The sequence below is a fragment of the Xiphophorus hellerii genome, chromosome 2 (assembly GCF_003331165.1).
Source record: "Xiphophorus hellerii strain 12219 chromosome 2, Xiphophorus_hellerii-4.1, whole genome shotgun sequence".
Lineage (NCBI taxonomy): Eukaryota > Metazoa > Chordata > Actinopteri > Cyprinodontiformes > Poeciliidae > Xiphophorus > Xiphophorus hellerii.
Genome location: NC_045673.1, coordinates 5,317,849 through 5,345,493, shown reverse-complemented (window position 1 = coordinate 5,345,493; position 27,645 = coordinate 5,317,849). Strand labels below are relative to the sequence as shown.

General features: G+C 45.7%; 1 protein-coding gene across 1 annotated transcript; it reads right to left on the bottom strand.

The window, feature by feature from the left end:
* Positions 1–1,136: 1,136 nt before the first annotated feature.
* zfc3h1 (zinc finger C3H1-type containing) lies at positions 1,137–27,607 on the bottom strand. The gene is given in 44 exon segments (XM_032581485.1): positions 1,137–1,791; positions 2,571–2,633; positions 3,169–3,208; positions 3,346–3,447; positions 3,543–3,643; positions 4,008–4,161; positions 4,248–4,352; positions 4,425–4,532; positions 5,110–5,204; positions 5,292–5,490; positions 9,905–10,010; positions 10,087–10,138; positions 10,140–10,325; positions 10,629–10,817; positions 11,788–11,974; positions 12,050–12,224; positions 13,184–13,312; positions 13,394–13,495; positions 13,595–13,716; positions 14,059–14,108; positions 14,110–14,191; positions 14,524–14,630; positions 15,202–15,219; positions 15,221–15,277; positions 15,279–15,758; positions 15,760–15,846; positions 17,715–17,843; positions 18,847–19,021; positions 19,106–19,234; positions 19,313–19,431; positions 20,055–20,117; positions 20,119–20,193; positions 20,293–20,451; positions 21,497–21,688; positions 22,657–22,710; positions 22,712–22,752; positions 22,821–22,944; positions 23,030–23,231; positions 23,499–23,896; positions 23,898–23,924; positions 24,825–24,833; positions 24,996–25,174; positions 25,737–26,132; positions 26,906–27,607. Coding segments are annotated over 44 exon segments (6,207 nt in total). The 5' UTR covers positions 27,435–27,607; the 3' UTR covers positions 1,137–1,680.
* Positions 27,608–27,645: the final 38 nt, after the last annotated feature.

Here is a 27,645-nt window from a genome sequence, read left to right as displayed (position 1 = left end):
ATTTCAGTTGTAAACAGCTGGCTTGTTTAATATGAATTCAGTAGATCTAAACGTCCTAGTGTGGGCAGAACAGGTGCAGCCTTAGGAAAGGCAAACATCGGAACTGCATAAAAATGTGATGAATTACAGAAATAAAACTTATTTAATTATTTTGTTGGTGATTGAGGTTATAAAATATTCTATAGACACAATTTGTAAATACATTGAATGAAGACTTTTTTGGTATTTGCTTAAGCTTGATTCAAACCTTTTGGTTATATTAAAATATCTTACAGGTATTTTATGTAACAGTGTCTTGCCATACGTAAATTATCAGATTTCACTCTAGTGTGCACTTTCTGATTCACCTCACTGTAGGATCAATTACTTAAAACTGTCCCAACAGCAGTTTTTGTTTTGTCCTGAACCAAAAATACTTTGGTTCTCTTTGATTGAAGAGACAGTTTGAACTTTTTCTCCCTTTCTGGTTCTGCTCTGCATCCATGGAGTCTCTCTTTCAATTCCTTTGGGATTTGGAGTCGGAGATCAGAAAAAATTTCAGATATACTTCCATTAATTAAGTACAGTATTTCACCTATGAAAACAATATATGTGAACCAACATATAGGATTTTCATTTTCTTTATCATCTTTATTTTTATTTGTAAACATAGCCTGTTTTGTGTCTAAAGATTTATCTATGTGGATGATTAACTGATGCTTAGTTGCTTATGGTATAGCAAACTGACTTTTGAGAAGAGGGGTAGATTATACGAGATTTTTTTTTCTTCAAACTACTTTCTGTTAAAAACGTTTTCTTATGTCAACATGTGACATGTTCAATTTCCTTATAAAAGACTCAAAATAGATTTATCTGTTAATCTATAAACTTTAGTTTCTTCATTGGTTTGGTGGATGTTATATAAATTTTTATTTCCTTCTATTTTTAGTCATATGTTGTCGTTCAGCAAAGATTTGTCTTCATGATGGGTTAGATGATCATCGTCTTCATCAGGAGTCTTCTGGTGTCTTTAATTGGACTCCCACATTAAATATAACATGGATTAGCTTTAACTTTATAACCATTTCATTTTATAGTGTGATGTTATCTTGGTATTCAAACAATCACTCAGACACAAGAAAAACCCAAGATGCTCATTTCCATTTTCATATAAAATAATTTAATAACATCTGACACGTAGAAAACAAAAGTGGCAGCACAAAAGTCTCTTGAGTTGTCATGACAACAGATTGCACATGAGCAGTCCGGCTGAGCTCGGCGGGTTCCCGCGGCGACCTTCCGTTTCCGAGGCAGTCTCTTACAATACTCAGCCAATCAGAAAACACTACACAGGCGGGCGGGGCCGTCTCCGCACAGATACTGGGTCAATAACCTGAACACTTGTCTTTCATCGGTTTACCAAAATAAAAGTCCACACATAAAGAAAACAAAAAAAGTGGGGGAGGGTCTGGGTTGGGGTGGGGCTGCCCCCACCCCTCTTTAGGTGAGTTAACTAAAAAAAGGGAGGGAAATGAGTCCAACTGAAAGGTGAGAGCAACTAAAGAGAAGGTGATGAAGAGCAAAGGCGTCACTCAGCAGCAGCATACTTACATTCACTGAGGTAGGAGGATGGCAGACTGGGGGGGCGTGGCCTTACCTCGTCAATCAGTCACCTACTGATCAGCTCTACTATCAGTCTGATCACAGATCCACCCCCCCGATACTCAGGTTGACCCCCGTCTGCTGACAGCAGTCCACCAGCCGCCGCAGACGGTCGGAGGCGCCGCCCTCCGCTGCTTCGAACAACAACCGCTGCAGAGAGGAGGGGCGGGGGGGGGGGAAGACGGGGGAGACAGGAGGAACACAGAGGGAGGGGGGGTGGGGGGACAGACAGATGAGGTCACAGGGATGGAGGGGGCGGAGGGAAGGGCCAGGTGAACATGCTGTACACAGGTGAGTCAAAACAGCTCAGTCACCTGATCCACATCGACTCATCAATACTAAAACTGAAACGATTAATTAGCTGAAAACCCCCCCCCCAACATATTCAGAGCATTAATAACTAATTATCTGATCCAGATTGACTCATCAATCTTAACTAGGGCTGGATCGATTGATCAAATTAATCACGATTAATGGATTACTGAAATAATTGTCAACTAATTTAGTGAACTATTAATCGTTAACTGGAATATACAGACAATTTTTTTTAAACTGATTAATCGTCAGAACAACTGATGAGTAAAATATTTGTTAGTTGCATCCCTGATGCTAACTGATTAATACTCCTCTAACTCATCTGTAGCTGCTTCTGAAAGCGAACTCTCTAAGCCTTGGGTGCCCAAAGTGCAGCTCGGGGCCATTTGCAGCCTTCTGAAAGATTTTCTGCAGCCCCCACAAAACCTCCATTCTAGAATTGAGCAAATCTGGCTCAGATGCAGATATCATCAACTCCAACCCCTGATTTTAGAAAATATTTCAAAATAAGAGTCTTAATTTCACAGTGAGTGAGCTCAGACTCAGGAGGTGAGGCAGCGTTACCTGTATGTTTGTGTGTGTATGTGTGTTTGTGTGTGTCACAGGTGAATTACATCTTTCCACAGGGCGGCGCACAGCGGCAGGTTTTGGAGAGCTTGCTGATACAGAAGACGCATCTAGAAGAACAACAGAAAAAATAAAAGAGAAGAAGAAGAAGAGCCGGAGACGCCGGAGCGTCGGCTCAGTTTAGCAGAGACAAACAAACAAACAAACAAACAAAAACAGCTGGGACAGGTGTGGACAGGTAACACCTGCAGGAGAGAGATGAGCTTCAAAATTCAAAAAATACCCAAAGACCCGCTGCTGCAGGGACATTTATCTCAGATCTACAACTGATTTTGAGATTTGTTTCTGGTGTGAAACAAATCTCCAAAAAGCTCTCTGTCTTCTTCAGAGGTTTTTGTGTCGTTTCCTTCAGTAGTTCTTGATGCAGCGCCACCACAGGCGAGGAGGGGAACATGTCATTCACCCAGCAGCTGAAAATTCAATAAATGTTTCAATTCTATCCCCAATCTAACCAAATCTACCGAACTGTCTGGTGTGAAAACACAAGTGTTCAGGTTAAACAGCAAGTCTGACACCTGGTGGCCGCTTGTGGTCACTGCAAGATGAATGATATCAGTTAATGGATAATGCAGACCCCTGACTCACCTGGCCACGCTCCTTCAGCTCCCGCTCCACAGCGATTGCTCTGGACACAAACACCACAAACAGTCAGTCAGCTCTGATCTCACTGGAGCGACACACAGCGTGCTCTTCATGTTCGACACCATCAGAAGTGTCTTCATCAAACTGTGTCAGGAACAGCCAGGAACCACAGTCACTCACATTCTCCAGCTGGACAAACATCGAGGAGTGTTGCTGGTCAGCATGCGGGCCTGAAACTTCAGCTGCTCCATGTTTCCCTCAACAAACTCCTGATGCAACAACCTGCAAAGCAACAACACGACTCACACACAGATGCAACACAACACCAGGAGCAGACTGCCTCCGACTCTCAGACACCTGGCTGTGTGTGTGTGTACCTAAGGCCCAGCTCAGGGTTGCTCGGCATGGCGTTTCTCAGCCTCTCCAGGACCAGAGCGCGTTGGGACAGCGGGATGTATTTCATGTAGAGGGACACAACCTGGAGAAGGAAATGGCAACCAATTGGGTTATACAAGTCCTGTTGTCACTGAACTGGATTTTACAACTGTATCTCTGTGTAGATTGGGGAACTCAATCCTAGCAATTAATCAGACAAAACAAAAAGTCAAGCTTTTCAATGGGTTTAGTTTGTTTGACACAGTGCAGTGTGAAAGTGAATCGCAGCAGCTGAAAATGCAGCTTTGGTCCCCAATCAAACCGAGTCTAGATAATTTCCCCCCAAATTATTTCAGCTCTACTGGATTTATAAGTAAAGTTTCTGGTTGAGTCAGACATCTGCTTTCCTACAATCTGAGTAGTTATGTGTCATTGGAGATGCGATGAAGTCTGAGCTGAATCCTTACCTTATTATGGAAGTGGTAGCAGCTCCAGAATTGTGCAGGATTGAAGGGAAGCTCCAACCGTGACGGGAGTGTGCTGAGGCAGCGATGGACCAGATCTGGGAACAGCTTTTTGGAGACGCTCAGAGTCTGTGGTCTGCAGCTGAACAGCAGGTAGCTGAGAGAAGAACAGAGTCGGTGTGAGAGGAGTGAGGATGAACCTTTCTGTTTCATTACATTTCATCCAACAGCAGTAACACTCACTCCATCCACAGCGTGTGAAGCTCCTCCAGCTGCAGGATGGACCCCAATGCTCGCTCAAACGCCTCGACGGCCTCTTCCTCTGAACCGTGCAGCCACATCCAGCGACTGAAAGCAGAGCTCTAACTCTAAAGACAACCCAGTTTTATCCCTGAGGCTTCCAGCAGAGAGAGCACTCACCAGTGAAGCAGGTGAAGGAAGGACGTCTGCTGACTGAGCTGCTCCTCCAGCTCTTTCTTGATGATGGGACTGATCAGCAGAATCTGGCTGGAGAAGCCCAGGATGTGACTGATGGGACAGAAAGCAGCGGTAATCTCACATAAACCTTTGTGGACATCTGCAGAGCTTTAAAGATGACCTATTTTGCTTCCTTGAACAGGTTAGGATAGATCTATGGTCTGTACAAAACATGTTCATTACAGTTTTTGCATTCTTAGATAATCAGATTTTAGTCTCAGTTCTGCCTGTTATTATCTTCTTTCAGGGTTAGGGATTAGGGTTTATCTTGAACCTCTAGAGTCAGGAGGGCCACCGGATTTGGCCCCCAGGTCTTGAGTTTGACACATATGATGCACCAAGTGGTTTCTGAATGGTAAGTCAACCACAACAAAAACCATTCTCTTTTTTTCAGCAGCCATTGTAAAACTCATACAGTGGCAAAACCAGCTGACCAACTGTACTGGTGCTCAGCTGGGGTTGCTAGGTAACGGGTGGAACTCTGCTGGGGTTGCTAGGAAACAGTGCAGTGCATGTCAAATGTAACTTAATAAGGAGGTTATTGGCTCCTTTTCCTTGGGCGGTTTAGTTAGAAGCAGTAGAACCCAAATCAAAGTACAAAAATGTGCAAAATGTCCCCTTTATTTACCGCAGAACATCCACAGGCGTCTTCTGACTCTGCTCGTCTTCACAGAGTGACAGGATGAATCCTCGGAACAGAGGCGGGATGGCGTTGGACTTGTCCTGCAGAGGATGTTAAAGAGCCAGGATGAAGAACAGCAGCTTGTAAGCTCTCTTACCGGCGGTCTGTAAGCAGGTAGGGGAGCTCACCTGGGCCATGAGGAACCTGCAGCAGTGGTAGAACACCTGAGCGTTGTGCGGACAGTCAGCCAGCGCGTTCAGCCACATGCTGACCGCCTGCTCGCCGTTCCCTCTGCTGATGTGGAGGTCGGCCAGAACGTCGCGCAGCGTGCACGAGTCGGGACAAAACTCCAACAGAGAGAGGCACAGATCCACACCATCGTCAAACCTGAAGGGTCACAAATATTACTCATCAGGGTGAAACTCAAACCCATCCATCCATCCATCCATCCATCCATCCATCCATCCATCTTCTTCCGCTTATCCGAGGTCGGGTCGCGGGGGTAGCAGCTTCAGAAGGGAGGCCCAGACTTCCCTCTCCCCAGCCACTTCTTCTAGCTCCTCCGGGGGAATCCCAAGGCGTTCCCAGGCCAGCCGAGAGACATAGTCCCTCCAGCGTGTCCTGGGTCTTCCCCGGGGCCTCCTCCCGGTGGGACGTGCCCGGAACACCTCACCAGGGAGGCGTCCAGGAGGCATCCTGACCAGATGCCCGAGCCACCTCAACTGGCTCCTCTCGATGTGAAGGAGCAGCGGCTCTACTCTGAGTCCCTCCCGGATGACTGAGCTTCTCACCCTATCTCTAAGGGAGAGCCCAGCCACCCTACGGAGAAAACCCATTTCGGCCGCTTGTATCCGCGATCTCGTTCTTTCGGTCATGACCCAAAGCTCATGACCATAGATGAGGGTGGGAACGTAGATCGACCGGTAAATCGAGAGCTTCGCTTTTTGGCTCAGCTCTCTCTTCACCACGACGGACCGGTACAGCGCCCGCTTGACAGCAGACGCTGCGCCAATCCGCCTGTCGATCTCCCGCTCCCTTCTTCCCCCATTCGTGAACAAGATCCCGAGATACTTAAACTCCTCCACTTGGGGCAGGACACCCCCCCTGACCCGGAGAAGGCACTCTACCCTTTTCCGGCTCAAGACCATGGCCTCGGATTTGGAGGCACTGATCCCCATCCCGGCCGCTTCACACTCGGCTGCGAACCGCTCCAGCGAGAGCTGCAGATCACGATCTGATGAAGCCAAAAGGACCACATCGTCTGCGAAAAGCAGAGATGAGATCCTAAGGCCACCAAATCGGATCCCCTCAACACCTTGGCTGCGCCTAGAAATTCTGTCCATGAAAGTGATGAACAGAATCGGTGACAAAGGGCAGCCCTGGCGGAGTCCAACTCTCACCGGAAACGAGCCCGACTTACTGCCGGCAATGCGGACCAGACTCTGACACCGGTCATACAGGGACCTGACAGCCCGTATCAAAGGGCCCGGTACCCCATACTCCCGGAGAACCCCCCACAGGGCTCCCCGAGGGACACGGTCGAACGCCTTCTCCAAGTCCACAAAACACATGTAGACTGGTTGGGCGAACTCCCATGCACCCTCCAGGACCCTGCCGAGGGTGTAGAGCTGGTCCAGCGTTCCACGACCAGGACGAAAACCACACTGCTCTTCCTGAATCCGAGGTTCGACTATCCGACGGACCCTCCTCTCCAGGACCCCTGAATAGACCTTGCCAGGGAGGCTTAAGAGTGTGACCCCTCTATAATTGGAGCACACCCTCCGGTCCCCCTTTTTGAACAGGGGGACCACCACCCCAGTCTGCCAATCCAGGGGAACTGCCCCCGATGTCCATGCGACATTGCAGAGTCGCGTCAACCAACACAACCCTACAACATCCAGAGCCTTAAGGAACTCCGGGCGGATCTCATCCACCCCCGGGGCCCTGCCACCGAGGAGCTTTTTAACCACCTCGGCGACCTCGCCCCCAGAGATTGGAGAGCCCAACCCAGAGTCCCCAGGCTCCGCTTCCTCAGTGGAAGGCATGTTGGTGGGATTGAGGAGGTCTTCGAAGTACTCTGCCCACCGGCCCACAACGTCCCGAGTAGAGGTCAGCAGCACACCATCCCCACTATAAACAGTGTTGGTGCTGCACCGCTTCCCCCCCCTGAGACGCCGGATGGTGGACCAGAATCGCCTCGAAGCCGTACGGAAGTCTTTCTCCATGGCCTCTCCAAACTCCTCCCACGCCCGAGTTTTTGCCTCAGCAACCGCCCGAGCCGCATGCCGCTTCGCCCGCCGGTACCCATCAGCTGCTTCCGGAGTCCCACAGGCCAAAAAGGCCCGATAGGACTCCTTCTTCAGCCTGACGGCATCCCTCACCGAAGGTGTCCACCAGCGGGTTCGAGGGTTGCCGCCGCGACAGGCACCGACAACCTTGCGGCCACAGCTCCGATCGGCCGCCTCGACAATGGAGGCACGGAACACGGTCCACTCAGACTCCATGTCCCCCACCTCCCCCGGGACGTGTTCGAAGTTTTGCCGGAGATGGGAGTTAAAGCTCCGTCTCACAGGGGATTCCGCCAGACGTTCCCAGCAGACCCTCACAACACGTTTGGGCCTGCCAGGTCTGACCGGCTTTCGCCCCCACCACCGGAGCCAACTCACCACCAGGTAGTGGTCAGTGGACAGCTCCGCACCTCTCTTCACCCGAGTGTCCAAGACATACGGCCGCAGATCCGATGAGACGATGACAAAGTCGATCATCGAACTGCGGCCTAGGGTGTCCTGGTGCCAAGTGCACATATGGACACCCTTATGCTTGAACATGGTGTTCGTTATGGACAATCCATGGCGAGCACAGAAGTCCAGCAACAGAACACCGCTCGAGTTCAGGTCGGGCGGGCCGTTCCTCCCAACCACGCCCCTCCAGGTCTCACTGTCATTGCCCACGTGAGCGTTGAAGTCCCCCAGCAGAACAAGGGAGTCCCCAGGAGGAGCACTCTCCAGTACCCCCTCTAAGGACTCCAAAAAGGGTGGGTAATCTGAACTGTCGTTCGGCCCGTAAGCACAAACGACAGTCAGAACCCGTCCCCCCACCCGTAGGCGGAGGGATGCTACCCTCTCGTTCACCGGGGTAAACCCCAACGTACAGGCGTCGAGATGGGGAGCAACAAGTATGCCCACTCCTGCCCGACGCCTCTCACCTTGGGCAACTCCAGAGTGGAAGTATGTCCAGCCCCTCTCAAGGAGACTGGTTCCAGAACCAGAGCCGTGCGTCGAGGTGAGACCGACTATTTCTAGCCGGAACCTCTCGACCTCACGCACTAGCTCCGGCTCCTTCCCCACCAGAGAGGTGACATTCCACGTCCCAAGAGCCAGTTTCTGCAACCGAGGATCGGACCGCCAGGGTCCCCTCCCTCTGCTGCCACCCATCCCACACTGCACCCGACCCCTTTGGCCCCTCCCACGGGTGGTGGGCCCATGGGAGGGGGGGCCCATGTTTCCTCTTCGGGCTGAGCCCGGCCGGGCTCCATGGGTAAAAGCCCGGCCACCAGACGCTCGCCATCGTGCCCCCCCTCCAGGCCTGGCTCCAGAGTGGGGCCCCGGTGACCCGCGTCCGGGCGAGGGAACACCAAGTCCAATGTTTTTATCCATCATTGGGGTCTTCGGGCTGCGCTTTGTCTGGTCCCTCACCTAGGACCTGTCTGCCTTGGGTGACCCTACCAGGGGCATGAAGCCCCAGACAGCATAGCTCCTAGGATCATTGGGACACTCAAACCCCTCCACCACGATAAGGTGGCAGCCCATGGAGGCTGCCACCTCCATGGGCTCAAACTCATAAACTCAAACTGTTTATTAAATAAACGCCAAGTTTGCTCTTAAAGTTTAACTCACCCCCATATGAAAGAATAACCCTGGCCCATAGCCAGGTTTTTGGTTTTTAAATAATTTATTTTGGGAAAATTTATATTTTTCTCCCACCAACTCACTCCTTAGGTTCAGAGTGATGTCATCACACCCAGGGTGGCCATTTTGTTTGACAAGCATGTTTTTTATAGCTTCGAATTATTTAGATTTATTCAGGTCAACTTTACAACAGAATATTGTGAGTCAGGCTAAGATTTTATTTAGTAAATTACAAGAATAAAGTCATTGTGAGAGATTTAGCAGTTTGTGAAGTTATCCTTTGGTTTAAGGTTTACAAGTAAAGAAAAACTTACACATCAGAATGAAATGATCAGAAGTAGGACTTTGCAATAATTGAACAACGGCTGAGTTTTCAAAGAAAGAACAACATGTATTGAGCTAGTCACGTCAGATCCTCAGAGCTAATCTTTTCTTCTCATTTTCTCAGAATTTTAAGAAATTTTGTCTTTCTTCTGTTATTATTATCACTATATTCTTGTAATTAAAAATTCTTGTAACATGGCCCTGATACACCGTTCAACTCACAGATGGGTTGCCTTTTTTTCTTTTTTAGAAAAGAAGAAAAAAAATTAAAATAGGATCTGGTTTGAAAAAAATAGACAGCAGTATTAGCCAGCCCTATGCAGAACTAAACATATTTACAAGAAAAAGTCCAAATTTGCACAGAAACATAAAAATAGAACCCTAGATAACCTACTTACAGTATATCAACAAATAAAAAGTTAATTTGGGGGTTTAGTTACATTCTTAAACTCCAACTGGTTCACACAGAGAGTTTGTCTGCAGCTGCTTTATCCCAGTAGAGTCCCAGCATTCACACTGGGATTTGTGTGGCGAGTTATTCTCTGCAGGGAGAAGAGCGATGGACTCACCTCTGCAGAACTTTGTAAAGCAGGATGAGGTTTGTGTAAAGCGGCATGCAGGCCAGCGTCCTCTCAGCATCTGTCATACTCTCCTCACTGCACTGATTGATGGCATCTGAAACAGCAACAGACCAGGTGAGAATCTCAGGTCAGAGTCTGAGCTGCTGTGATCCGGCGCTGCCACCTCAGACCTTTGAAAAGCGCAATGAGGATGTCGGGCGGCGTGCTGATGTCGTCCTGCGTTCCTCCAGGGCAGCTGGAAGGACTTGGTGCAGACGAGCCGTCCCGGGCCGGACTCCGGCGGGTCGTAGAGGCTCGCCGGCAGCTGGTCGAACTCGGTCAGGTGAATGTAGCAGAGCCAGAGGAGCGCCCGGTCGCTGGCCGTCAGGAACTCCGCCGTGCTGTGGTCCTGAGCCGATTTCAAGGACGCCTGGAAAAAATGCGACATGAGCGTTCTGACTGCAGACACTTTGAAAACTATCGGATATGTATCCAAATTCATTCCACATATTAAAGTGGCATAGATCAGATTTTTTGGGGGGTGAAAAGATCATAATTGAGTTGTTCAGAAAGCTGCAAAAAAGTCATCTGGATGTCACATTTTGGCAAAAAAAAAAAAAAGCAGCTTTAGGTCACATTTGTCTGCTGTGTGAAAGCAGCCAGTGTGAGCAATCGGTCATGACTCTTGTCTGCTTATTAACGGTCTCATCAGGATCTGGAGGTGAAGTTCTACCTGTAGGACGGCCAAAGCGCTCTCCATCCGGCCCGTGAACAGACTAAGTTGCACTCTGTAGAGCAGAGCCTCCATCAGCTGGAAGGAAAGCTTCTCTGTGACGCCAGCCGCCGCCTCGTCCTGCAGGAACTGCAGCAGCCGGTCGCAGACGTAGTCCTTCCCCTCAAACGACCGCTCCAGGTTCAGGTACTGAGGAGCAGACAGAACGGACCATGAGACCCAAAGAAACTCCTGATGGAGGTTCAACACCTGACTGTTCGACATCAGTGAGGAATGAAGAGTCAGAGTTGGTGAACTTTCTACAGGAAAATATAAGAACTTTTCAAAAATGTTCAAAAGTAGGTTTTCAAACTTTTCCAGCATCACTTTTGAGATAAAAACAATATAAATTAACTAAAGCACACACTTTAAATTCACTATCATATGACATAATTTATAACTGTTAAGAATGTCTACAGTCTACAGCAGGGAGAAGGTAAACTAAACAAAATTTTATGGTTTGAAAAGTCTCTCACACCTTGTACAACTGATTGGTCTGAAAAACAAAATACTAATTTAACAAAGATATCCAACAACTTCAATAATATATAAAATGTAACAATAGGTCATTGAGCAATTAAGAATAATAAACACTCACTGCATCACTATCTACAGTAACTATTTGAATAATCTGAATTAATGAGTTATAAAAGCATTAATCCCAAGGGAAATTAAATAAAGTATTTTTGAATTACATTTTTTTTAAGTTTAGGTAAATGACATTCCTGCTCAAATTAAATACTAATACACAATATAAAAATACAATACAAAAAAATAAAAATCTGCGAAAAATATCCTCAATAAATTTTCTTTGCATTTAGTAAATGGAAATAATTTTGGTAATTTTATACGGCCGTGAAACAAGAAAAGTTTTCACACAGGGAGAAATAAATGTGTCTGTTCTTTTGCCAGGTGTATAAAAATATCTGGTTTCAACTGTAAATAATGCTTTCCAAATTTAGCGTTTAAATCAAACATAAAATTGCACTTTATTTCCAAACTGTGCAGTTTGAATGTCAAAACACTTTAAAACTTTAAAACCACCTAATTGAAATCTAAGCCTCTTTAAGGATCTTTAAGCCCCTGTAGGAACCCTGTGGAGTGAAAGGGGAGAACCTACGTTCCACCAGACCCGGTGGTCGGCTGCGTGCTCCACGGCCATCTCACACATCTCCCTCACTTCCTCCTGGCTGCCTCGCCTGGAGAACAGAGACAGGTAGTGGCTCCACACCTCCGGGTCGTCGCAGTTACTCTCCAGAGCTCGAGACAGCGTGTTCAGAGCCGCTTCCAGACACTCCGCCGCAGACCTACAAAGACCCAAACACCAGGTAAACCCCAGAACCAGAACCGGGGAGGAACCAGCAGCTCAGGTGGGAACTTACGCCTCACTCTGGTTCAGGTACTTGAAGGCCAGTTTGATCCACAGCTGAGTGTCTCTGGGACTCTCCAGGATGCTGGCCTCCAGGTTGGAGATGTCGTCTGTCTCGCTGATGAAGTAGCGCCGGTCCTCAGAGGTAACGACGTCCACGGCAGGTATGATGCTCTTTGACAGGTCGTCTGGTCAGACACCGACACACAGAGACGAGTTATTAAAACTGCAAGAAAGAGTCAAAACATAAGGAAGAATATCTGTCTCTTAATCATCGCTGTGTCTGGTAAGGTTGTGGAAAATAATTGATAAATATAATCCATACTGACAGAAAAATTATTTTTAAAAAGACACCATTTTTATGTAAAAAAAAAAAAAAAAAGAAAAGAAAATGTTTTGTTTATTTTAAAATCCAGTTCTGTTTATTATGGTGATGTAATTTATTTCGCATGCTTCATCACAAAGCCTTACAGTAACAGTATGATGTATTTTCCAACCACATAGTGCCATTTTACACCACAATGAAGTAACAATGTTACCTTCAGTTCATTATAAAAATCCTATATCAAATATGACTTGGAAAAAATGTGTCTAAGTTAACACCTTGCAATTGGGCCACTGTCTCTTTAAGAAACTCCTGCTCTTTCTGAAAATGATTTCAAGAAGTCATAATAATATCACTCCTCCATGAATCCTTTAATGTTTATACCAGCATTTCACTGAGAAGTAGCTGCTATAACGAGTTCAGTAGACGCGCAGTTCCACCAGGTGTTTGCTAATTGCTGCTGGCTAGTCTGAAGGAGCTCAGTGGAGGAGGAGTCACGGGGGAGGGTGGATCTGTAATGCAGAAGCTCAAAAGATTGAAAACTGCAGCTCTGAGGAGGAGCTTTACTCTTGAAGGTGGGGCTAGGTCCACCCAGGCGTTTTGCATAGCTGAATGGTTGCCATGGAGATTAAAGGATTTCTCAAGCATGCATGAAAGAATCAAGTCAAAACTCCAGGTATGTCTCTGATGTGGGAATAACATTATAACATGATGTAGAACTCTAAAAAGTTCGATTTTACGTAACACTGTTTCTTTAAGAAAGCTTTTATAAGTTCTGCTCCTCACTTCTGGAGCCAACTGTAGAAGATTGAAGAGTCTCACCTCTTCCTGCAGGCGTCAGATACGCAGCTGCCGCCTCGCCATCGCTGTCGTCTTCAGGGGCGTTGAATCCCGGCGCCGATGGCTTTGGTTTCCACCTCCTGGTGTCTTTGCAGGTTGTGTATGGAGGCACTGAGGAGTCCATGAGCAGATGAAGTCACAGGTCTGACACCAGCAGCTGATGATCAAATGGCTGAAGGAGGAACTACCAACCGTGTCGCTTGCTTTCGTTGACTTTACTGATGAGCAGAACCGCCTTCTGATCGATCCCCATCCGATCTTTGTTTGGACCAAACAGCTTCTTCATGTAGCTCTCTGCACAACGAAAACAGTTTGACAGTTGATTCTGGTTTTCACTGATCCTGACCGAGAAACACTCCAGGACTTCTCTCTTCCCTCTCTGATTAAACCCACCTGTGGCGCTGCGGACCTCTTCGTCTGAGCTGCTCTCCGAACAGCCAATCAGGGTCAGATTATAGGACAGGATGTCCTGGAAGAGCTGGTTCCCACTCAGCGTGCAGTTCCTCATGTGCTGCCTGCAGACAGAGAAGGACATTACAGAAACAAAGTTTACGTCAAAGTTTCTGATGGACATTTTGAAGAATCGCTAGATGCTATATACTGGATGATAAACTGTCCCGGTAGTTACTGCAATAAACAATAATATTGTTGTTTTGAGACCATTTTCCAATAATATAATAGTAATGCCATAATAGTGAAAGAACACATTCTAAATAACATTTAACACTGGAACTGGAAGATATTTTAAACATCCAAAATAAATAAACAGAAACAACAAATAAAATAAATTATGAAGTCTCTGTAAACAAAATTGTTCTTTAAAAAAAAAGAAAAAAAAAGAAAAAAGGGGCGCTCACCATCTGCAGCCGTCGTCGTTGCAGGTTCCGGTCAGGTCGAAGCGACAGAAAGCATTTGTTTGGTTCGATGGTGTTGCTGTAGGTAACGGAGCTCAGGGAAAACTTCTCCTTGGTCCTGTAGTACGGACTGAACCTGCCAGAGAGAAACACGGTTGGAAAACTTAAGAAAACAACTTCATTGTACTGCTGGGACGATAAATCAATTTCATTAATTAACTGAATTTATAGTTTTTAATGATTTTAATCTTGGAAAATGTGGAATATTTTTTCTCCAATGAACTCTTTGGGTTTCCATAATTCAGAGTGAAGTGAGCATGTGCAGGGCGGCCATCTTGTTTGATAAGCGTGTTTTACAGCTTCTATTAATTACGACCAGGTTACGATTTTATTTTTTATTGACCAGCCCTACTGAAGTGTGTGATGAAGAGTTTATGTTGTGACTGCCATCAGCTTGGTGGTTCCTACCTGTACGACCTGAAGACCAGCAGCGGGCTGCGATACGGCTCAAACGAGACCGGCTTCAGCTCCGACACCACAGGTTGGTTCCCAGCTTCCAGCTCCACTGGGACCATCTGACCAGGAACAAAAACAAAAACAGGAGTTAACTCTAAAAACATATTTCCTAATGATTTGGTAATGATTGACTTCCAGATCAGTCAGTTCAATTCACCAAGCTCCTCTAAAAACAGATAACTCCTTTTAGCCAGGTGCCTAAAAAGAGCCAGGAGGAAGGTCTTAGTGCTGTCAATCAACCTTATGTACTTGCTGCTCAATGTGCTAATGGCGGAGAAACAGCACAACATTACAGGAAAATTGTTTATCCACCATCATCAGTGGCCATGCTAACTAGCCTTAGCATTTGTGGCAGGCTATGTTTTAGTTAACCAGCTGTAGCTTAACAAAGAGAAAGGAGGAGTGTGTGATTAGAGAATATATGAGGATGATTGACAACGCTAAGACCCTCCTCCCTGACTCTGATTGGTTGTTTCTGCAGTTAGTACTGGGAGCACTGGGAGTGTAGCCGAGGTGGTCCGTTTTTTCACAGATGATCTGTCTCATACATGACGGATGACAAATATGTTTCTTATAAGTTAAATACTTCAGCTTTAAGTAAGAGCTGTATCAGAGGTCAGAGGTCATTACCTGTCCAGTGGGGGAAGTTATTTGTGTCCTCCTTTAGATTCTGCAGCTCCCTCTGCAGCAGCTCCTCCAGTCGGGCCTTGCTGCTGGTACCGGCTCTTCAGGCCGTCCATGTCCAGCCCGGCAAACAGCTCCACAGGAAGCTCGGCGCTGGACGCCATCTCGGTGCTGGACGCCATCTTGGTAGGCTTACTGCTGCCGCCGTCTTTAGAGGGGGCAGAGCTTGGGGTCTCCAGGTGGGGTTTGGTGAAGGAGCTACTGGACTGCCGGAGGGAGGAGCGGCGGCTGCCTTTAGCCGCAGCCGGGGCAAGGGCGGATTCTGGTTCTGGATCCTCTGCTTCGGGGACGTCCTCGCTGTCTAGAACCAGCTTGTCCTGGGACAGGTCGTGCAGGGAGGGCTGAGGCAGGTGGAAGGGGCTGGAGGGGGGCAGCTGCTGGATCTGAGGGGTGGGTGGTGGGACAACAGCTGGGGGTGGAGGTTCTGTTGGGATTGCTTTGTTCCGCCGAGCCTGAGCCTCCTTCAGTTTCTGGATCTTGAGGGCGTACTCTGACTCCAGCTGCTTGTAATCGCCGTTTCTGAGCGATGAGCTCGGCGAAGTGTCTCTCAGAGCCGCGAGGTGCCGCATCCAGACGCTGCAGCTTACTGGACTGCAGAGACAGAACAGAAACACAATCAGAGACAGTTCTTATTTCTGGAGATCAGCTTTGAAAATCTCTCACAACGCAGCGAGTGAAAACAGGAATTTCTGGGACATTCAACCAGGTCGTAGTTTTCAGCAGTGGTTTTTAGGGTTGCACAACATATGACAAATTTATAGTTATCACAATATCTCTCTTGGCAACATCCACACTGCTAATAATTCATTGCAATGCAAAAATATCCTTCACAGCTGCTACATACAGGGTTTCCCCCAGTGAACCCAAACCAGAAACACTGCAAGACTTTATTATTTGTTTATTTGAGTCATATCCTTATCCTCATATTGATCAGTATCATCTATAGGTGCTGATTCTTTGTTAGCTTAAAGGTTTAAATCATCTAGCTAGATATTACATTAGTTAGCAGTTAAATCACTGTAACTTGATGCTGAGTAATTGTTAGCTTGCAGATATAGATCCTGTAAAAATCATTCGATTAGTTACTGATTAAATTGCTGCAATGCTGAGTCATTAGCTTACAGGTTTGATATTTGCAGCTAGTTTTTGGATTAGGTACCAGTTAAACCACTGTAACTTCATGCTAATCCTTGCTAGCCGACAAGTTCAACTCGTCTAGCTGGTTATCAAGGCTAGTTATTGCTTAAACCAATATTGCTGAGTCAACGTTATCTTACAGACACATGTAGCTAGTTATTCGATTAGCTATTCGATTAGCCTAACTTGATGCTCAGTCATTGTTGACATATCAAGGTTAAGCGCTTGCAGCCTATTTGATTAATTTCCAGCTAAACCACTTATGTTGAAGCTGAATCATTTTACAGCTGTAATACGTGTCAGCTAGTCATGAAGTCCGTTATCACATCTGAGATAATAAAAACAGAGGGCTTCAATCGATCAAATTAATCGATACCTGATTATACAGACCTTCGAACAAATATGTTTACCTGTACTGTAACTGTGGAGTTCGGCAGAGTTCCGGATAAATCCGGTTCGGTCGGAAGGTTAGGAGATTTATTACAGGTGTGTTACCAAACTGTGCCGCTACACTGACCGCAGGGGGCGCAGTTGCTTCTTGGAGTAGTTCTCAGAGAGGTTGCAGGTGTATCTTAATACGTTTTAATATTATGGGAATATTTTTTAGTAGCAACTCAATTTAAAAAGTGAAAACCAGAAATATTGGCCTACTGAATACATGTGCTGTACAGTCGGGGGACTCTCAGAATAATCCTTTATTTGTCCCTCAATAGGGAAAATTCTATGCATCAGGGAAAAAGTGACAGACAAATGGAAAGTACAGACACACCTAAAAATTGGTGATCATGAAAAGAATTTTTTTTCCCTGGCCAATCAATCACAGTTATTTCATGGTAATTAAAGACTTGGGAAGTGTGTGCCAATGCCGGTTCCTTCTGGAAAATTAACTCATGCATTTCCATAAAGCTTGACAGAAGAAGGAAGCATGAAGATCTATGAAAGTTCCTGACAGAGGAATGTTCTGACTTTAATTTAATTTAAAAAACAACAACACAGTGGATCAACACCTGGAAAGTTCATTGGCTGTGAAAGCATCAAAATGGACGTCAAGCAACTTGAATAAAAATGTATTTTTATCTTTAAAAAAGGACTTTGGACCAGTACACAAACAGTCCAGTCCGGTTCCCCTTTAGGTTGTGGTTTATTTTCCAAGTAAAGGATGTTGATGACATTGAAAACATAAAATATTTATGTATTCAAATATTCTTTTATCATTTTCATGACTCTTTTCACAGTTAAGTTTTACAGCATCTCTAAACTTTTATTTTTCTGGAGTGTTGTAAACATGAAGTAAGGACCAGGAAGTTGAAGCCGTGTCTCACCAGGGTTTGATTGGACTCTGTGGGACGTTTGGATCCTCTGCCAGCAGCCTTCTGGGCCTGCATCAGATCCTGCTCCAGTCGGACGGATAAAGTCTTCTTCTGGGAAACCCGCTGCTCAACGCGGTGAACCTGCAGGGGACAGGACTCTGCAGTGAGCTCTCAGACACCGACGGGATGAGGTCGGGTATGAGCTGAGGCTGGGTGATTATTCGATTTGATCAAAGTTTTGGTTTTAGAAGATTTAATTTGTGGAAAATCTGGATTTTTTTCCCCCACCTATGCTCTCCATAGTTCTGGATGATGTCATCTTGAGACTGTTACACTTTGGTATACAGATAAAACTTAATACTTCATCATTTAACCATCAGAATTAAATCATCAGTAAGCAGGAGTTTGAAAAGACCCTGCTTTTTGAAGAAAGAACCATATAAACTGAGCTAGCCAGGTCAAGTCCTGATAAATATAACTAACACTGTGTCTATATAACAATGTGTCTATATTTTCTATTTTCATAATGGAATAAAAATTCTTGTAGACTGGCCGTAAAACAGAAGGGATACTTGAAATAAAAGTAATTTTTTGGAAATATTTTCCTGTCTTTATTTCTTTCTTTTTTTTTACAAAATAAAGAGAAAAATCTATTAAATTCAGGTTTGGAAAGGAAAAAAATCAAGAGTTTTTATCTTTAAGCCATATCGCCAAGGTTTAGTATTACCACACCTTCATGCCTGTCGCAATAAATCAATTAATTGTATCATAAATTAAAACGAGCTCAATAACATCCATTTGCGTGATTTATTGTTTTTCTCTTTTCTTTCTACCAAAAACTAGATGACAAGTCCTCAGTTTGGTTCTTTTTTTTAAGGCCAGTTTTGTTTACACAGACTTCATAATTCATTTTATTTATTGTTGTTTTGTTTATTTATTTTGGATATTTAAAATGTCTTCCAGTTCCAGTGTTAAATGCTCATGAGAAGTTAAAGTTTATTTATCTTTGAGAGTGTTTTCTTGAATTATTATGCCATTACCGTTAAATATCACTGGAAAATGGTCTCAAAACTACAGTTATCGCAATAACTTCTGGGACAATTTATCGTCCTGCAAAATCTGTTACCATGACAGGCCTACGCACCTGTTCCTGCAGCTTCCTCAGCAGCGTCCTGTTGGCTGCTACGATCTTCTCCGACGCCGCCAGCTGCTCCCTCAGTTTGACCATCTTGGTTTCAGCTGCTCTTAGTGTCTCTGTCTTCTTCAGCTCCTGCTGCAGCAGGTGTCTGAGAACGGCCTCGTCCCTCTGCAGCAGCTCTCTGTGGAGACAGGATGAGACAGGATGAGCTGGGTGAACCATGAACGCCTCAGGAACAGCTCCTGCAGGTGTTGAGGTGTCTCACCTGTGCTTGTTGAGTCTCTGCTCGGTCTCAGTCAGCCTCAGCTCAGCCGCCGGTTTTGAGGAAGACTCCAGAACATGATCAGCCGCAGCAGTAGAGCTGTGATCCTTCAGCATCTTCTGCTTCTCCCTGCTGCAGCATCAGGACACGTTTCAGCCCGTCACACATCTCAACGTTTATGTCGTGTTCATTACGGCGTCCTGCTACTACCTGGCGATCTCCTCTTTGAGGAGCCGGTACTCCGCCTTCTTGGCTTCAGGGAGAGATTCTGGGGTTCTGACCGGGTTGTTCTCCTTCTCACATGCTGAGGCTGTTTTCGGCTTCGTCGCCTGCCAAACATTAGAAAACAAAGGATGCTCTGAATGTTAGATTACAACGTATCTGCAGGTTTCAGCAAGTCAAATTTAAGACTTTTTAAGGCTGTTCTAATGCCACTCTGAGTGAAATTTAAGACAGAAAAAACTATAAATATAGATTTAAGTCAGAATTATGAGGAAAAAAAAATCTAAATTACGAGGAAAAGAGTCAAAATTCTGAGAATAAAGTCAGTTATTTTTTCAGTGCCCCTCTGAAAAACAGGCACTGAAAAAAGGGTGCAGAAGAGGGCCAATGTAGGGGCAAACAAGCTCCTACATCTTGCTGAAAAGTTACTTGTAAATTAGTTTTGTCTTATTTCAAGTGTGCTTAGAGATTTACACTAGAAACTAGACAAAAATACTTGGTAAGATTTGATGTTTTTTCCAGTGAACAGAGATAAGGCGACTCAAAATTTGAACCGCTCCCAAAAAACTACAAATAGAAGATTAAATAGTCCTGTCACAACAAAATGTAAGACCCGTGATTAACATTTTTAAGGCCAAATATTTAAACAAATAAGCAACAACAAAAACATAAGACATTTTAAGGCCCTAGTTTAAGGATGCTCAGACACCCTGGACTAACAGTTGCTCACCTCCACAGTCCGTCGGACCTCTTTGATCATGAACTCCAGCCCTCCAAACACGCTCTGTGAGGAAGCTGCAGGCGTCCATGTCCGAGTCGCTGTCGTCTGAATCTTTGAGGGAAACCACCACTGACTTGTGCCTGGGAAGCTGAAGAGAGACATTCATGAGCGAGAGGCTGATCCTGGATCAGTGTGTGACAATACAGAACAGTTTGGGGAAAAGTGGGAACATCTGGGAGAGACTCACCACCAGTGGACCTCTGGCTGCAGGATGAGCTCTGCTGAAGCGGCTGCTCCGGGACGGCGGCACCGTGTTCAGGTTGACCGTGCTCAGGTTCCCTCGGGGAGGCAGCTGCAGCTCAGCAGGAGGCAGACAGCTGGGGGACGGAGGACCGCTGGAGCTCTTCTGATCGGGACAGAAAACGTAGCAGAGTTCACACTTCCCACAGAAATATTCAACAGATAAATGCAAATATATAACATCATTTATTAATGTTGCTAAAACGCATAATCATATTTTTAGTCCAGTTTTTAGTGCAAATGTCTTAGTACACTTGAAATAAGACAAAACTAACTTACAAGTAACTTTACAGCAAGATATAGCAACTTGTTTGAAGTCAGTAATTCTTGAAAATAAATGAAAACGTACTGGTTCCACTGGCAGATTTTGTTTACGTACTTATAGCAAGACATTTTTTTCATGCTACAAGTGAAATAATCTAACAGTGGAACTAGTATTTTTAATCAGCATTCAAGAATTATTAATTTAAAACAAGCTCCTGTATCTTGCTGAAAAGTTACTTGTAAGCTAGAAGAACTGAAATAAGGCTAAACTAAAATATTTGCACTAGAAACTAGACTAAAATACTTAGGCAATATTAGGTGTTTTTGCAGTGGTAACAGTATTGTATGTAGCAGGGATAAAGTAAGCTAAAATGTAACTAAATTTTATGTTTTGAAATTCTCACACACATCTGAATACACCAGACTGGTCTGTGAACGAAACACTAATCCAACAAAAAACTCTCCAATTTCCCAACATGTAAAATAAAAGATAACCCTTATTTCCATTACACAGATCTATAACTAATTCAGTCATTAGGAATAATAAATATTTATTATACTGAACAAATCAGTTTATGTTAATCCTGTTCAGATTTAATGCTTTGACACAGTATAAATAATCTCTTGACTTTCTGTAAGGAGTCTTTTCTCCTAAACGTTTATTGCAGAACTTTGCAGATGTAATACTGAAGCACAAACATTCAAAAAACATCTGATTGAAATTCAAGCATTTTCAAGGATTTTAAGCATCTGATGACCTGTAGTAGTTAGAAACCAAGATCAGACCAGGTCTAAATGAGGAAAACTATTGTTTTTTTTCTTCTGAAAGCTCAGTGGAACATTTTACTGTGAAATTAAACAGTCACTTATTCATCAGTAAGACTCACCTCGGCCGCTGCGACCCTCTTGTTGGCCATCGACATCAGACATGTCTCCCTGAGCAGCATCTCCTCCTCCTCCTCTTCGTCAGCAAACGGCGGTTTGGGTGGGGGCTCCAGGTCATCAGGAGGCGGGGGGAGAGGCGGAGGCGGCGGAGGAATACCAGACAGCAGGGGGGAGAGGAAAGCCTGCGCGAAATCCTGAGGAGGAGAGAGACATTAAATCCATAGAGTAATAGAGTACTTTATTCACCACTATAATCAGATTAAACAGAAACAAGTGGGGAGCGTTCTTTTCTGAAATTATATAATGTGTATTGGGACACATTCCATTTAGAGTTTATACTGAACGGTCAAGGAGGTGGGGGGGCGTTCCATTCTAAGATTACTTTGAGGAATTAGAGAGGTGGGGAGTGTTCCAATTGGAGTTGATATTAAACAAACACTGCTGTGGGAAGCATTCCATTCAGAGTTTATGGTAAACTGTCAAAAGTACTGGGGAGCGTTCCATTCTGAGTTTATGTTTGAAAAAAAAGTCAGAAAAATATGGAACGTCCCAATCCAAGTTCACTCTGAGGGAATTACAGTGGAGGGGGAGGTTTTTAATTTGAGGAGCGGATATTAAACCAACAGTGTTGTGGGAAGCATTCCACTCTGAGTTTATAGTAAAATGACAGAGTACTGGGGAGTGTTCCATTATGCTTGTATGTATGTAACCTTTATTTAACCAGGCATTCAAACCCAATTAAATATGGATAATAAAAGGAAGAAAAATAATAGAGCAAACACTCACTTAAAAGTAAAAATAGGACTAAAATACAATTTGATATTAGTCAAAGCATTGACAAAATGTTGAGAGTACGGGGGAGCGTTCCAATCTGTTCATATCAAATGTTCAAATCTGAGTAGTTTAACATTAAAACTGGCATTGTTGTGGGAAGCATTCCATTCCGAGTTTATAGTAAATGGTCAGAGTACAGGGAAGTGTTTCATTAGAGTTCAGATTGGTGAGGAGTTCATATTAACTAAACTGTGTAGGAAATGTTGCTAAGGTTAAATGAACAGAGTAGTAAACAGAGTTTAATTCATTGTGATTAAATGATCAGAGTGGTGGGAAGTGTCCCATTTAGCAATGAGGATGTAAACAAAGCCTGGTGCTTGGAGCGTACCATTCCGTAGGCTCCAGCCTCGGCGCCGTAGAAGCCCAGTGGAGGGAAACACGTCCGCCTCGTCTGCCGGCAGCAGGTTGTGCATCGGAGACGGCACTGAAACAGGAAACGTGTCATTCAGCCGTAAACAGGAAGTACGGGTCAGCTGTGTGTATCCTACTCACCGGGTGAGCTGGTCTCACTGTCCGTATCCATGGCGACCTCATCGTAGTTGTCATACTGGTAGAGGCTCCCTGAGGAGTCCAGGCCCGGCTTCCCGGCAGACTTCCTGTGGTCTTGATCCCTGGACTGAACACAGGCAGCTGATTGGTGACCAGACGATGACATCACATTCACCTGAGCTCAGCTCGCGTCGCGCCGATGAGGTTCTCACCCTGCTGCGCGTCCGCTTGCCCCCCACCAGCTTCATGAAGCGGTTGTACTGCTCGTCCTGGTTGGACAGGTCACGGATCTGGCGAATTTCCTCCTCACGTTTCCGGCGCTCCTCTTCCTCCTGCCACCGAGTTTCCTCCTCTTTCCGCTGCAGCTTCCAGGTACGGAGCTGCTGCTTCCTGACCGCCTGCTTGGCCGAGGAAGCCTTGAGAGAGAGAGAGGGGCAAACATGATGGGATCAGGAGGGTCAGAGGTCAGGAGGGTCATTACAGTCGGGCAATTAATTGGTTTAATCAATTAATCAAATTTTGGTTTCTGAAGACAAATCTTTGGAAAAACTGATAAATCTGATTTCATTTTATGCCGTATCGCCCAGCTCTAGGTCCAACAGGATCCTGTAGAGACAGGCGTCCTTCAAAGGACAAACAAAACTTTAAATTCTCTAAGCTCCACCCACTTCCTTCATCTCACCTGGGCTGATCAGCCTCTTCGCTCCGTGAGCTTTTCCTGGCGTTCGGCTCCTCTCCATCACGACTCTGGGCCCCAGCTTTGGACTCTGTCTGATCCGGTCCCTGTCGGCCGATCTGATGCTTTTGGTTCTGTCTCTGTCTGACGGTTTGGACCTGTTCCTGTTCTGCTCTGCGGCCGCAGCGGCGGCGGCGGCAGCAGCAGCAGCAGCAGAGGAGGCGGACCTGGTGGTGACTCGCTGCCTCTCCGGCAGAGCGGCTCCAGAACCGGGAGCAGAGTTCTTCTCCTGCGAGGCTTTAACGATCCGATCTTTGCTCTTCTTCATCACCTGCTGCTCCTGCTGCTGCCACTTCTTACTGGCCGACTGCAGCGCCAGGAGGCGGAGCTGCAGCTCCGATAAGCTCCTCCTCCTCCAGCTTCTCCACCGGCTGAGGAGATACAGACACACATGATGGTCACATGACCCAGGTCACACTAAAGCTGGGAAGCATCCAACATATTAGAATCACAGCTGCAGCATCACCATGGAAACTGACATGATTTTTAAATCAGTACCAGGACTCAGGCTAGGGTTGGACAATAATTGATAATATATATCGTGATAGTCCAGTATTAGTAGATAATACGTCTGATAGAGTATTCAATAATTTTTCTGAAATTTTAATCCAGAACCGCACAGCATTCTGGGAGATGTAGGCAGAGGAAAGACAGTAGAGGTCCATTCACTCCAGCCACGTTTAGTCCGCTTTATTCCAATTCTAGGTCTGTTTGTCTAGAAAGTCTGGTTCGTTTGGTGAGGTGTGAATGTTTAATCTACTCTGATGTAGGACCAAAGAGACAGAGTTCCACCTAAAAACCTCGATCTCTGTTTGGTTTAACTGAACTGTGGTGCGGTTTGAATGAATATGTGGACGCAAGCAGACCGGAGACCAAAAGCAGGAAGTGGACTACAGTGCAGGGCATTCTGGGTAAATGGAACCAAAACAAATGTGAGAGTCTAGCGCTAACGGGAGAAATGGTTCTTAGTCTTTTACCAAAGACAAAAAACAAAATTAAAAAATCCTACAGCCATTAAAATCTGACGCCACTCCATTTTTGTTTACATTTTGTGAAGAAGGAAGTTGCGCTCAGTGTCTTCTTCTGAGGTTTGTATGTTGTTTCCTTCAGTGGTTCTCGGTGCAGCGCCACCACAGGTGAGTTTGCTTGTTTCAAACAAACAAACATTTTAGAAGCAAACTGCAGCAGCTGAAAATGTAACTGAAATCTACCGGACTACCAGGTGTGAAAACACCCTTAGCTGCTCAACCTCTCAGGCTGGTGGCACCAACTCTTTCACTCTTTGGTTACCTAGCAACAGCCTGTTGAATAACTTGCGCAGCAGCAGTGTAAGGTTTCGCCACTGTGCCTCATAACTGCTTAAAAATAAAAAACAACTGGTGTGGAATGACTAACAGGTGTGAAAAAGATGCAAGTTCTGTGTTCAGCTCACCTTGTCAGACTGACAGAGTCGACTCTTCGCTGGATGCCGACGATTCACTGCGACACAAGATGACATCCTGAGCGTTCTGCTTCTCCTCTGGAAGGGTTTCCTCGCCACAGGACGCGCTCTGATTCTCCTCTGCAGCTGCAGCCACATTTTCTTCAGGTTCTGTAGCGTCGGAGCTTCCTGCTTCTGCACCTGGTGACACACAACGGCACTGGAGTGAAACCCTGACAGGACAACTGAGGTTCTGCTCGGCTGAGTTCTGCTTACAGACACAACGCCTCACGTATCAGTGTGGATACGTCATTGGGTCTGCTGCAATAAGTAATAAATCAATTAATCGCATCATAATTTAAAATGAGTTCAATAATTTACATTTGAATTATTGTTTTTCTCTCTCTTTCTACCAAATACTGGATGATAAAAGTCTTCAGTCTGATGCTTTGGTCTGTTTTATGAAGGACAAATTTGTTCAGACTTCATAGTTGATATTATTTGCCATTTTGTTGATTTATTTTGAATATTTAAAATGTCTTCCAGCTCCAGACTTAAATGTTTATGAGAATTTCAAGTTTATTGATGTTTGAGCGCGTTTTATTGGGTAATTACCATTTTATTATTGAAAATGGTCTCAAAACAACATTATTGTTTATTGTTATAACCTCTGGGACGATTTATCGTCCAGCAAATTTTGTTATTATGACAGACCTTTACGTCACAATTTTCCACAGTGGAAAATCTGTGGAAATAAACTCACCTCCTGCCTCCTGGCCTTCCAGCTTCTTACGCAGCTCATCCAGTTCAGCCGGCGTCAGAAGTTTGTGCCGCAGTGGTTTGATGTTGAACGCCTGGAAAGCCTTCTTCTCATCCTTCTCCATCTGCTCTGCTCCGATTTGACCTAGAGGCAGTTCTGGTGTCGGTTCCGGCTCCGTTCGGACCTCTGCAGTAGGAGAAGCAGCGGCGGGGGCTTCCTCCGCAGCAGGAGAGGCGGCCGGCTCCAGCGCCATGGTCTCGGCTTTGCGGATGCAGTCCAGCTCCAGCTGGATCTGCTTGTACTTGGACAGCAGATCCTCAAAGCTCTCGTTCATGCTGGGATCCTGTCTGGTGGCGTTAGGACCCACTTTCCTGACCCGGACTCTCGGCGGTTGCTTCTCTGAGGTTCTTGATAAGAAAAACTAATAATTTTACATGTCAGGGAGGGAAAAAGGTTTAGTTTTCCTGAAGATAAAGCAGTTTTGGAGACATTACTGAAATTCCAGCCTACAAAGCTGATGGAGAATTATTGAAATTATTCCAGAAACTCCATGTGTAATGAAATAACCTCATATTTCATCTGAATATTGATAAATCAGATCATCTGAGTTTGTATTTCCCTAAAACGAACACAGAACAACCAGATTCCACGACTGCTTCATCCCATAACACTAAACTCCCATTAATCATTTTATTGTACATATTTACATTGATAAAGTCTGTCTATGTCTCTTAAACCTGATCAAACAGCAACATCAAAAAACTAAGTCAGTTTATTTGAAATTAAACATACAAAAGATGTTGATCACTATCTGATAGTCTGGGTGTTAGAAACAAATCTGACTATTAAACAAATTTATCTGGAACAACTACTGAATCATTTATTCCATAAGTAAAAATAATCTGCCAGTGACACTAATACTTTTTCATTCATATTCAACAATTATTGACTTAAAACTGCTTTATCTCGAGAAAAGTAACTTGTTAGTTTTGTTTTATTTCTAGTGTACTAAGATATTGGCTCCAGAAACTAAACAAAAACAAATAAGACGTTGTGTTTTCGCAGTGCGGTTCTGAACTGGTTCTGGGTTTCCCGGTAGCTCAGTGAATAGCCTGAAGTAATCGGAACCTGATCCGGTCCAGTTCTAAACCTGTCAGATCCGTGAAGGATACGCTTTCTGGAGGGAGATCCGTGGATGTCCACCGGTCCGGGTCTCCCAGGCCCTCCTCTGTTGTTCCCCCCGAGACCTCGACCTCGGTTCCAGGACCCTCGTCCTCCGTTCGGCAAGCCCCGGTGTCGAAACCGTCCCAGAGCTCCATGGCTCCGCTCCCAGAAGTTGGAGCGGTTGTTGGGCTCTCCGAGCAGACAGAGGCCGGGCGGCGGCGGAAGCGGCATCCCAGGAGGCGGAGGGACTGGAGGACGGTCTGGCTGTCTTAGGTTGGGGGGGAACGGGCCGTGAAGGTGAGGTCCGGGGTTGTAGGGCATCATGTGCCTAAAATCCTGCGGTGGGGGTCCCAGAAGAGGCCGCAAGCTGTGCGGTGACTGGTGCGGTTTTCTCGGCCGCGGCCTGGCGCCGCCGCGGGGCCTGCGCCCTTCCCCCCGCCGCGGAGGAGCTCTCTCCTCGGTTTCATCATCACAGATCTCTCCGTCCTCTAGTTCCCCGTCTTCTGGCGTTGATTGACCGGCTGTATTTGAATTCATGTTGGGGTGAGCGCAGTGATCGCGGGCTGTGGGTCAACAGGCGGCCGCGGAGGAGCTCAGTCCTCTGGGTGGTTCTCTGGGTTCTCCGGAGTCCACTCTGGTTCTTCTTAGTTAGCTCACTGCTAGTTGAACGGCTAATCCAAACTACCGCGATGCAAGCAAGCTGTGCGAGACTTCAGCAACCTGGAAGCAGACCATATAAGGAAGAAGG